Genomic DNA, 12,889 nt, shown 5'->3' with positions numbered 1-12,889 from the left:
TTATATAATATAACGTAATGTAATATAATAATAACACAATAGACAGATTTAGTATTTTTTTTGTTCATAGAAATCAATTGTTTCGGCTGGAAACAACAACAATAAAAAATTATTAGCAATATTATTATCATTATTATTGACATTATTACCTTTTATTTCACAAAATATGTCTTGAATGTAATATATTTGGTATCATTATGGGTGTTAGTAAATATCCAGGACAAATTCGATGCCTTTTTCTGACAAAAATCCCCAAACTCAAATATATTTAATAAAAAAATATATAGTATGGAGTAAACCCGACGTTTGAGTTAACTTGACCAACTGACACAGATTATTGTTCATCCAAATGGCAGCCAGTTGATTTTCTGTCTCCAGACTAAATAGGCTAATTGTTTCAGCTCTATTTGTGATTCAAACCCAGGCTAAACGTGGCTCCTCCATCACGACATCTGCTCTCATTACCAAACTGAGTGACGGCTTTCATTCCTCCACCCTCGGGCAACCGTCTTGGTTGGAGCCATCCGTCCCATTCTCATGAACACACTACCTCAGGATTGGGGACATTTCTTGAATATTCTAAACTGATTAGAATTTGCTGATCAGAGGCGAAAGGTCACTGTAACTCAACAAAAAATATTTAAATGTAATAACATACATTTTAAATCAATGTCCGATAGGATGAAATAAAGAAATTTATATATATAATAATGTAATTTTATAAGATAAAAGGTCAAAGATCAACTTGACATCATAACAATCTGTACAACCACTTTTCTGGACATATTGAATAATGTAACTCAGGAACAGAAGAGATGATTGATATGTTTGTTTGTTCTCCAACTTTACCAGTAGATGGACGCATACACCAGCAAGATGATGCTTCTGACTTTAATTTTGGACATGAATTTAAGTGAATAGAGGCCAGTGACTTGAAACTGGGACTTTTCATCTACAGCTCAGAAATATTTTTAATCAAATACTTGATTGAACCCTGCTGTAATGCTGAAAGATGTCTTAAGATTTTCCTTTGTCTTTGAGCCTCACACACTTAAAGCCTGAAGATACATTGTGTCCATACATGAGTTTGGATACGAAAGCAAAACTTTGTTATCTGAGACCTTTGTTCTTCCTCACTGCCTGGCAGAGTGGTTCGACCGGCTTCAGGAAATTGTCTCCTTGATGTTGAAATATCTCACTGTTGCTACACCTGCCTGCTGAATTAGCCTGAAGCCGAAGTTAAGTACACCTGTGTTTTCTGGCTCCAACGCTCTTCCACCAATGGTCATGGTAATCCACTCTCTCACTATATAACTTATTGTATTATATATTCCATAAGCTGTTGCTCCGTCTTGCTTTCTGTTTCATTCCTTTAACTCCATCTACGTTCCTTCTCTACTTTCGGTTTATTAATCAAACTATCAGTGCAGATGTGTCTCTTACCAATAAATCATTATTATGTTTCTCTTTCAGAAACATGGAAGGGACCTCGCTGGTGACCTTTACCAACACTGTATGTAGAACGTCAAAGTCTCAGTTAGTGGAGGGTGTCAGTACACAGAGCCCTAAAAGAAACTACACTTTATTTAAGAGGATATGCCTTAATATTTTCTATCTATTCTTCTGACCATTTTCAGACAAATACTATCATTTTTATGCAATCTGCGTTGGTTTGGGTTGCGTACTAGCGTTCTATAGGCCATTTCGTTGTAAGTAGACATACAAGTTACTAAATAGTCATACACAATTTCTATGAGCATTTCCATTACTGTCATGTATTTGTTTGGAATGTTTTATAACATGGATTCTGATTATTTGTTTTGTATTTCCAGCACTCATGATGCCATCAGTTCTCGGTGTGTTTTTCACCATAGTGTTTGAGATTGTGGGAATAATATCTGGTAAGATTATCTTAATTTGTTTAATTGATAATGATTAATAGTGGTTATTGTTTTTCCCCCTCATAAAGTCTTCCCCTTATCAAATGCTGAAGAGGTCATTTTAGTGGATCCACTAATCTTTGTTCTGTTTGACAATGAAAATCTCAGTGTTTCTTTTTTATGTTCCTGTCAGACCTGCCAACTCAGACAAAGAGATGTAAAGGTCCTCCCTATGACATAAGAGGTATATATTTAAGTATTGAGCTTGGCTCACACTTGCTTTCACACTTTAAAATGGTTATAATTTGTTCCATTGTTCCAAAATTAACTAGCAACAGATTAATATTGCCAGCAAAATATATATTCACCACAAACAAATGTAATGACAGTATTCCTATTCATTATTTTTTTTTATTATTTATTCTCGAATGGTCTGTGAAGCATTTGTGAACAGTTTTACAATTAATATTTAAAATTATATTCATCAATTTAAATCAACTTAACCCTCTTTAAATTATGATAATAAATCAGTGCCAACATTTATTTTTAAATACATTTTTACTTTCTCACTCTCTGTAGATGTTTGCTGGGGATTTTGTTTTGCACTTTTCATGGCCATCCTGAACCTAAACTTGTATCACGGTAAAGCCACATGATTTGAAAAAACAGCTTCAGAAAAATACCCTTCCTCCGGTTTAATGTTGTGCTTTGTTCCAGTCTACACACTGTCTTATGGATGTGGCATCATTGTGTTTGCACTCAGGGGAGCAAAACGGAAATACAGCTCTCTGTGGTAGGTAGAGGGTAATAACCGTGATTTGAGGTTTCCACATTTATCATGGATTGAATTCGGTGTCTTTAAATGTCTCAGTTGCCATTATGGTAATTTTGTCTGTTGTCTGTTTTGGACAGGAAGCTGAGAGAGGGAGAGCAGTCCTGGTAAAAGGAGTTTACTTCAACAGACAGTGAAGAAACAATCAGCGATTCTGTGGTTATTACAAGTTCAAAGAGCAGAGCTGCATTTAAATAAACAATCCTATGGAATCAAGGATGTTAAATTCTACCAGGAAGCCGTACTTTTTATTGAAGAACGTCTGTTTAAGAATCCTTTATTTATGTTTGGTATTTTGTTGTTAATAAGAGAATGTACAAATCATTGACGTAACGTCAAGATTGTGACGAGCAATGCAAACCTGCACTCCGCACTTACATGTAAACTGTTTTTATATTAATACAGTATCTGTGATTCATGATTGTTTTGTATAATTTATCTAAACTCAATTAAAAGTTCGGATTTCTTCACATACTGTGCGTGGTGCTTGAATGCATGGACACAAAAGCATTTACAGGGAAAAGGAACAAGTGAACGCTCAGGGTCAAATGCAGATGGCTTTATTACATGAATGTAAGATACATACAAAATGTCAAGTAACAAAAAGAGTGTTTGGTCTTGATTGATTCACAAGTCAGACATAACATTACCTTCATAGTCAAAAGCCAGGACCATATTCTCCATCAGCACTGGAGGGATGTTCAACCCTCCACCTTTATGTAAGAGGCGATGTCACTGACCACACACCGATTATTACTATCACACTGCTGGTATGGTCCAGATGTACAGCTGTAGCACAAATGAACACATGAGGTGTGTGTGTTAAAATAGTAACTCTGAAATAAAAAAACAAAGAGATGTGCTGGCGAGAAATGATTTCAAATCCATAAAAGTGGGGAAATTGGGTGAAGATGTCGAAGTTTGGACGTGACTGCTCTTCATGGCCTAACTACATTTGTTCTTTTTTAAATATTTTTCTCCACTACCTTCTACAAACAGCAACTCGGTTTGATTCTCTCCCACACCGTTGTCATGAAAAACACCTACTTTAAAACTACGCCCCACCCAGTATTATCAAAGCTACATCAGAACAATATAAAAAAACACATTTCCAGCTGAATGAAGAGTATTTCATCAGTACACATGAGGGGACATGTGTTGTTTTGTTGGACGAGTGAATTATGGCCACGTTTTGGATTCATGACAGTGCTGATTTAACAAGTCAACGTGAATATGTCTGATTGTATTTTGTATGTGATGGATGCATTTAAGAAAGGTACATGTGGAAATCTACTTCAAAGTGTACAGCACAAAATCACATTACTTTAGTACACACTTGGGAGGGCATTCATGGTGAAGGGTTCTTTAGAGATGGATGTCGTGTAAATCAAAATCATACTTTCATCTGCAGGGGTGTGATCAGGTAGGTAGGTGGGCGGGGCAAGGGGAATGGGGTTACTTGGCGTTGGTGGAGCTGCTGAGCATTTTGCGGACGGCCTGGGCGATGGCGTCACGGTCGATACCATAGATCTTGAGGAGCTCCTGTGGTTTGCCACTGCGGGGAACATGGGACACAGCCAGACGTTGCAGGTTGAAGCCGGACTCATTGACCATGGCTGAGCACACTGCCTCACCGAGGCCGCCTGTGGAAAATGAATTTATCATATAAAAAAGAGATGCAGAGGAAAACTTGAATCCTCCACTAAGGAGGTGTTACATGAAATTTGTTTCCAGCAAAAATTTGACCGCTGAACCTAAAACCCTCTTTGGACCACATGTAAAATGAATGAAACGCCCAACATCAGATTCATTACAGTTGGCAAATATCCTTTGTCCAGTCACGTCCATGCTATCACCCATCCCCACTCTCTTCAGGCCACGGCTGTCTGGGCTATCTAGGTCACATCGAGCCCCATGGGCATGTGCTCAGTTAAGGAAATCTGACAGCACTCTGCCTCTCTGGCCCTCACACTTAAAAAAATGCACCACAATACCAGTGCCTTCCCAGCGATGAGGGCACAACTGCCAGCCTCCCGCTCCTCCAATAAGCAAATGCCACCATATCGCGTCTCTTTTCGCTGCACCAATGAGAACATGCCACCGCGACACGCACCCCGAGACATGGACCAATGACAGGGCCCTCAGCTGCATCATGCTGAGAAGCAGTGGTGGACTCATATGATATGCAGACGCTGAGTAACATGGGCGAATGTCATGGAAAACGTACCTTCATAGTAGTGGTCCTCTACAGTGAGGACTCGTCCCCTGGTGGCACGTGTGTGATCGATGATGGTTTTGGCATCCAGCGGTTTGATTGTGAACGGATCAATAACCCTCACTGAGATCCTCTCTGGAAAATCAATTAATTAAATGGTTAGTGTCATCACAGCGTGTCCCGAAATAAACACATCAGCTCATGAGCAGTATATTTATTCATTGTAGGTTCAGGTGTTTTATCAGCCTGAAGCAGTTCGAACAAGCAGGTTAACTTTATAAAGTTCCTCAGGGTAAAACCTCAGAGAGGATTTGATTAGAATAATCTGTAAACAGTAATGTTGAGAGCTGTCGTCACTGAATCATCAAACCGTATTAAAAGCTTTCATTAAAATGACCTGGGAGCAAATAATTAAAGGATATTCCGTATAATTTTCTGTGCTAACTGTGATTAATAAGGAAATAGAATGGCACTCAGTGGAGCACTTAGCTCCAGCAAGGCCCAACAACATTGAATCAAGCTGCACCTAATTACACTCACACTGTAAATATCAGTTTCCTATATATGCCTGATCATTTTCATCAAGACCCATTCATTATTCCACTGGGAAAACAGTGGAAATGCCCAAAAAAAAGAAAAAAAACAGTGCCCTGATGAGGTTCTGCACTAAGCTTCATCAAGATTCAGTAATATGGCTCATAAACAGACCATCAAAATCATAATTTCATGTCATGTATTTCATCTGCTTGCACTGAAAACAGTTACTTTACCTTTCTTCAGATGTTCAGCCGCTGCCAGCGCCTCATGCAAAGTCACTCCAGCTGCCACCACAGTCACCTGGTCATCTTTGTTCTGGTGCACCACCTGCAAATGGTATTATATATATGAATATATGATATATATGTAATATATATATAATAAATATATGATGCAGAATAATGGTCACATATCTTCGGTTTCATTATGTTTTACACAGTGATAGTGCTTTGTCTTTCTGTGTGTGTGTGTGTTTGTGTTTATGTGTGTATGTGAATGGGATTGTGTGTTTGTGTGTGTGTGTGTGTGTGTGTGTGTTTGTGTGTGTGTGTGTGTCTAGTGGTTTTCCAGTCATAGCACTCCAAGCACTTTACACTACAAGTCACCCATTCACACACACACATATAAAGCACTTTTATAAGCCACACGTGTCTTTCACACATCACTCACACTCTGCCATCGAGAAAGCCATCAGGGACGTTTTTAAGGTTCAGTGTCTTGACCAGGAACACTGACACTTGGGTGGGCAGGCTTAAAGGAGCCAGTGATAGAACCACTGATTTGTGGACGACCCGCTCTCCCTCCTGAGCGCCATAGCTGTGGACCATGTATGGGTATGTGTGTGTGTTTGGGTGGGGGGGCTGTATTTAATTCTTATTTCCCTTGTTGTCTTACCAACTCTGTGAGCAATAGTTTTTCTCACCTTTGCCTGTCCGACATGGAAGTCCTCGTTGCTGTTATAGATGATGGCACTGTCTTGGCGGCTGGTGCGGATGTAGCAAACACCCTGTGTGCAGGAGAGAAAGGACGAGCGTTACCACCGAGGCAGCTCATGGGCTCTACAGAAATGTGTCTAAGATATTGTGGGGCAGCGTCTGCAGCTGAGTTTCAAGTACCTTTGTGGTTGCAGCCAATTCCACAGCCTTCTCCGTAGAGACACCGTCACACGGGTAGAAAATGGTCGCTGTGGGAAGGGCCCTGAACATAGCCATGTCCTCCAGACCCATCAGAGACGGACCCTCCTCGCCTGGAATACACACATATTGTGTTAATCTCACATCCAACAATTAGGAATCCTCACAAGCTATCTACCCGGTATTAGGTGAGCTGATGCGTGCAGGTAGAAACAGACGAGGAGCCAGACTTTGCATGCAGTGTACCTGCGCTAACAGAGGGACACCTGGTTCCCTCCAGGCAGCTTCCAGGGCAGATAGGTAGAGGGAGAGAAAGGGGAAGGGTTGAGTACTAGCTGTCAGGTCAGGGATGTGAATGATAAAGGAAAACACAGGATTAGAAGGAAGGAGAGTACCAGTTGCAACAACCACACACCCACAAACACACAGACACACACACACAGAGATCATTCATATGTCTATCAGCATTTGGGTTACTGTAAATATGGTCTGGGTGCTGTGAGGGGTCTGGCTTCAGTGTGAGGGAACACAAGTGAATGTTTGTGGCAGTGATGTGGGTGTGGGAAGGGTTGTGGCGTGCACAGCTCATCAGGAGCAGTTTACGAACCAGTGGAGAGGCCACAGTGGGAGCCACACAGGTTGATGTTGCTTTCCGAGATGGCTGCCATGCGCAGCTGGTCATAGGCACGGGTAAAAAAGGAGGCAAGAGTACTGGCGAACACAACATTCCTCTCGCGGGCAGCGCATCCCATGGCAACACTGACCTGGGGAAATAATTCATTGTCTCTTAGTACCTATACAAGAGCACAAGGTGATATAACCTTCCTGCAGGTGCCAAATTAGATACAGATACAGGTCACACATGCTTTATCCCAAGAGGAACATCCAGAGGCACAAAACATATATGAAAGTGCCTTTGAACAAAGGAGCGAGTCAATGAAAAGAGATTTCCAAAGATCTATGGAGCTTTTTCGCCCATATGGGTGGAATTAGAGGCATACCTCCTCTGACAAATCATTTCCTCTGTCCTCTCTTCAAACAGCTCACAAATCCCATAACCTCTCTACTTGTTTAGACAGAAGCAGCAACTAAGCATCCGTTAAAGTTCAAGCACAATGTTTAGATAAATTCTTTACTGTACTGTATATGCTCTCATACACACTCAAATATCATAGACTACTTATTTAAAGTCCGCACTTTAACTAATGTTTTAATAGAGTCATGATTTAAATACAGTGGATTTTAATTTAGCCACCCTCATTGTGTCATTCAACTTTTGACTTTTCTCATGCGTACAGCCAGATGGTCCCACCCTCTACACTGATTAATATTTCATTTCTGAATACGCTTGTCATGACTGCTTATCGTCACATGCACGCTTGACCTACATTGGAGCGGGTTCCTGTCAGAGCCGTAATGGCACAAGAAGTTAACGCCTAAATGCTTCTTTCCAGTAATCTAAGATTTGATGAATAACTGATGGCAAAAGAAAAGACACTGGCAAAACCGTTGGTGTGAGCAGTGGTTTTGCCAGTGTTGTCCATAAAGAAGTAAGCGTTGTATATTTTGCCTTCCTGAAATTATAGAGACAAGTCATGTCTAATGAAATAACTCAGCTGTGAGAGGTAGAGCCGAGAAAATGCAAGTTACCTTTTTATCTAAATCCCCACATTAAATAGACAAAATCTGGTATTAATTAGGTTTTAAAAATATGAGGGATCATTTGACATAGACAGAATAAAGATGGAATGTAAATTTCTTTGTGAAATAGAATTGAGATCGAGAGTTTTGGATCATACCATGTTCTGCTGTGCGATGTAGCACTCGACGAAGCGGTTGGGATACTCGTTCTTGAAGATCTCTGAGTAGGTGAGGTTGTTGGTGTCTCCATCCAGGACCCCACGAAACGCTCATTGTAGCGGCCCAGCTTGGTCAGAGCCATCCCATACGCTTTCCGTGTTGCAATCTACAGTAAGAACAATAACAGACCTGCCTTTATGTCGCATTCATTTATTCTTAATCCGGGATTTCTGCGGAGGATGAGAATTTGAGTAAAGTATGTGCTTCTGCATAGAGGACACACCTTCTCTCCAGCCTTGTAGGTCGGTGCGCTCGGCATCCTCATGTTTCTCAGGCTGACCGGTGGGGAGTCCTCCATGGGAGAAGGTGGGTACAAGTGCTTGCTGCTGTTCATGATGCGACTCTGCAGATCCTTCATAACCATATCAGCCATGTCTTTGGGCAGAGGTTTGGCGTGCCAGCCTAACTTGTCTTCTGCAGCTGAAACCACAAATACAACGAGTACAAGTACATGCATTGGTGGATTCAAACCCTGTAGGGTTAGGGTCAGAAGCTCTGGCTGGAAGCTTGTTGCAGTATACATTTTGCAGGGAAGTTGTAGTGTGAGAGCATTGCAAGTGCAATATAGGAGTGGAAAGTTACCTGGAATGCCTTTGCCCTTGATGGTTTTAGCGATGATAGCAGTGGGTTGATGGCGCGGCTGGCTCAGAGCCTTGCACAGCTCCTCCACGCTGTGTCCATCCACGATTATAGAATGCCAACTACACAAATACACACACATATGAAAATCACACATCTGTACTTTACATAATCAGATGGCATGTACACAGATATTTTGTATAACCATAATTTACTACACACACATGCATAGCCTCTACCACACTTTCGGTTTTATGCATTTTTACCCGAAAGCTTCACAGCGTTTCTGATATTTATCCACGTGATGCTGCAGGGGAGCAGCGTCACTTTGGCCCAGCCGGTTGATGTCAAGGATGGCCACCAGGTTGTCCAGCTTGTAGTGAGAAGCGAATGACATGGCCTCCCAGACAGATCCCTCAGACATCTCACCATCCCCCAGCAGGCAGAACACACGGTAACTGAGTCGGAGAGAAAGGTTGAGTTAGTTTCTGTTGGTGTGTGTGTGTGTGTGTGTGTGTGTGTGTGTGTGTGTGTGTCTGAATGTGTGGCTTCGTTTGGATGAGGCTTGGGTGTTGTGTTCACATGAATTGACATGATTCTCTTTCCACTACACTTGGTATGGTAACCAGCTTTGACATAGTAAAACCCAACCTCAGGCCTGTGAGGGTGCGGCTGCTGAATTTCACACCTGCCTTTGAAACGCATCTCACAAAGGAACCAATAGATCTGTTTAGGTCAGATCATCTCGTTTTACAAAAAAAATAATTTTGTTCACCATTGCTCTCAATATTTCCAGGAGAGAAAAAATGCAATTTAAAAAAAAAATCTGTAATTTGATAAACAAGAATTTTTATTATTGCTGCCATTGCAAAGGAAATGGGTGATAAAGGGACGTTGACTCTGTTTGTGGCGCTAAATTAGAAAAAAGCATGGTTTGAAAGAAATGGTTCAAAGCACACTGAGATTAAAATTGCTCAAATGGTAAAAATAACCGAGATATGACTGCTGGGCCTGGGATTATTAGAGCAGAAGAATTGTGAGTGCAGAGCATGTAGCCGCAGAACACACCCACAAAATCAGGAAATTCCAAATCATCAGGCACTCAAAGGATGCAGGCTCAAATTTAAACTGAAAACTAAGAAACAAAAGAAAGACATTTTGCCCATTTTTGCCATTGTGCGTCAATTGGATTCAAGTCAGGGAAGTGTTTTTAAATGGAAGAAAAAAATCTTAAATGCATATAAACAAGACAAAAATGCAAATGAAGCTGTAAGACTAGAGTAATTACCTGGACCTGTCAAAATATTTCCCGGTGTAAGCCATTCCACAGGCCACACCCAGACCCTGCCCCAAGGATCCAGTGGCTACATCCACAAACTGCTGCTTCTGAAATGTGCACAACACACACAGAGTAAAGCATCATTAAAAAAAAGAACGGTTGGCGCGTTATTGTGGCCTATGAGATGATTCCTGAGGTGTGTTACAGTATGTGACAGCTTACTGGGGTTGGGTGGCCCTCCAGGGTAGAGTCAACCTGGCACAAGCTGAGCAGCTCGGCCTCCTTCAGGAAACCTGTTTCAACCCACATGGAGTAGAGGGCCGGAGCAGCGTGACCCTGTGGGGAAAAACGTCACAAGGTTTAAGTGGGTTTTGTAGAAAAAGAAACACTGAGGTGAAGAGAGGAGAAGGTCAGATTCTACATGGCATTTAAGCCGAAAAGATAAAGAGAACCTCCTTTTCAGACAAGCAGGAATCCTTCAGTCTCACCTTGGACAGGATGAAACGGTCGTTGTTGAAGTTCCTGGGATCGTCGGGGCGATACTTCATGGTGTGGAAGAAAAGCACGGACATGATTTCTGCCACACTGCAACATGATGTGGGGTGTCTGCATGACAGAGGAGAAGGTGCTTTTACCCATATGTCAGACTCAAGTAAATACACATGCACAAAGGAATGTACCGTAATGCCATGAAGACACACACACACAGCTTAAATTTGAATGTGTTTATCATCAAGAACGTTATAGTTATACAGTGCATATGAATACAGGTGGTGCTATTGTGACACTGCAGACTATTGATGCTATGTTACAAAATTATCCAGAAATAGAATCAGTGGAACATGTGAATAAATTGTAGAATTTTCCATGTCACAGTTTTTCTCTGTTCCCATCAGTGTTCAAGGGGGACCTAGACTGCAAAATTATTCAATTATAGAACTGATTCTGGATGCGACTTAGCTGTTGAAAACCCAATACATTGCAAAACACTCATGATTCTATGGATCGGTATAAAGACATTTCCAGTTCAACGCTATGAGACCACATGTGCATTGAAACATGTCATCTACAGCAGCAGCCACGCGATGCTCTGGTCTGTCTTTATCATCCGTTTCACCCAGCTTTGTACGTGGTAGTATATTTTGCAAAGTACTACACTTTTCAACATATTTATCTTGCAAACACAGTAAATATTTCAAATGTTATTAATGTACCAAAGATCATATGAAATTTTGTAATTTTCCAGAATGTTGAAATCGAATGATCTGAAAACTTCAAATCATTCACTTCATATTTCGGCAGCTTAAATATCTTAAAGTTATTTAAAATCTCTGCAAAATGATGTGTATTTAACAAAAACACAAGAAATGTTTCGATAGTGTCTATATATATAGAAATTGTATTATCTAGTCTGTATCTTTTTATTTTATTTCATTCATTAATAAGAGGGATTTCAGATCGCAACTGATCAAATGAGAACTTTGAAAGATCAAATGCTTCTATAGGTAGACTAAAGGAGAACAAAGAGAGGACACACTGTTCCTGTAGCCCTTCACTTCCATCTATCTCTCTGTGTGTGTGCGTCTGGACATGCACTTATTTCTTATTGGGCGTGAATGTTGATGTTCAACCATGCATCCTTCGTAGAAATATTACATTTGTGTTCAAAGCTTCTGTTTACACCTCATTCACATTCTTCTTGTCAAAACTCATCTTGTGAGAGTCAGTGGAGGAGACTCACCCGCTGCCCGCTGCAGTCGTTGCCTTGATGGAGTTGATCCGGAGGCGGTTGGCTATGTTCCTCAGCACCTGCACTGTCTGCTGGTCGGGTTTGTGATAATCCTCCATGAGGGCAAAAATGTCAGGCTCCACAGCACAACAGAAAAGTGGACCAACTGAGAGCCTCGTCTGAGTTTGTGGGTTTTAAATGTGTGTGTGAAAGTAAGGGAGCCAAGAGCAGTTTATGTGTGTGTGAGTGGCAGAGGCAGAGGAAAGAGAGAGAGAGAATGGGGGATAAGCTGGATTTATCCTACGGGGCAGGCAGACACATAGATGCACCACACTGCACGTAACGCACACACACACACATACACACACAGGAGGGGTTACCCAGTGACGTGGACTGGGTGTTGCTGCTAAAGTCAAATGGAACTCATTCTATTGGCTACTGCATGACTGGGATGGTGGAGGTGTGTGCATGTGTGTGTGTGTGCGACTGGGAGGAGTGTCTGGATAATTGGGAGGAGGGGAGGCATTTGAAGCATCCAACCATGATTCAACATGGCTTTACTGTCTAAACTAATCATTCAGACCTTGATGGGTGATGGCTCTTTGTTATTTATTCAAACCAAACACACCATTCTTGCTGCCAAAGCCATTTAGAACAGGCCCCAATACATTTGTATTAGACTTTAAATAGTTTAAAAATAAAATGGATGTGATGTTGATATATATAATGAGCAAGATAAAAAATTGGAAAAGGACATGAATGAGACCAGATAACTGAGAGTAAGATAATTTAAATACAAATGAATGATTTTATCTGAAGTCCAATGAGCAGCCCACAGCATATCA

The 12,889-nt window shown here is 41.1% G+C and overlaps 1 protein-coding gene across 1 annotated transcript; it reads right to left on the bottom strand.

Annotated features, from left to right (window-relative positions):
- Positions 1-3,256: 3,256 nt before the first annotated feature.
- LOC133967006 (transketolase-like) lies at positions 3,257-12,295 on the bottom strand. The gene is given in 15 exon segments (XM_062402157.1): positions 3,257-4,355; positions 4,940-5,062; positions 5,698-5,791; positions 6,387-6,470; positions 6,580-6,710; positions 7,205-7,361; positions 8,397-8,495; positions 8,498-8,563; positions 8,681-8,877; positions 9,040-9,158; positions 9,303-9,494; positions 10,325-10,422; positions 10,538-10,651; positions 10,804-10,921; positions 12,057-12,295. Coding segments are annotated over 15 exon segments (1,887 nt in total). The 5' UTR covers positions 12,164-12,295; the 3' UTR covers positions 3,257-4,167.
- Between the last annotated feature and the right edge of the window lie 594 nt (positions 12,296-12,889).

The sequence above is a fragment of the Platichthys flesus genome, chromosome 2 (genome assembly GCF_949316205.1).
Source record: "Platichthys flesus chromosome 2, fPlaFle2.1, whole genome shotgun sequence".
NCBI classification, from domain to species: domain Eukaryota; kingdom Metazoa; phylum Chordata; class Actinopteri; order Pleuronectiformes; family Pleuronectidae; genus Platichthys; species Platichthys flesus.
The sequence above is the reverse complement of the archived record's forward strand: the minus strand, read 5'-3'. Positions and strand labels throughout refer to the sequence as shown.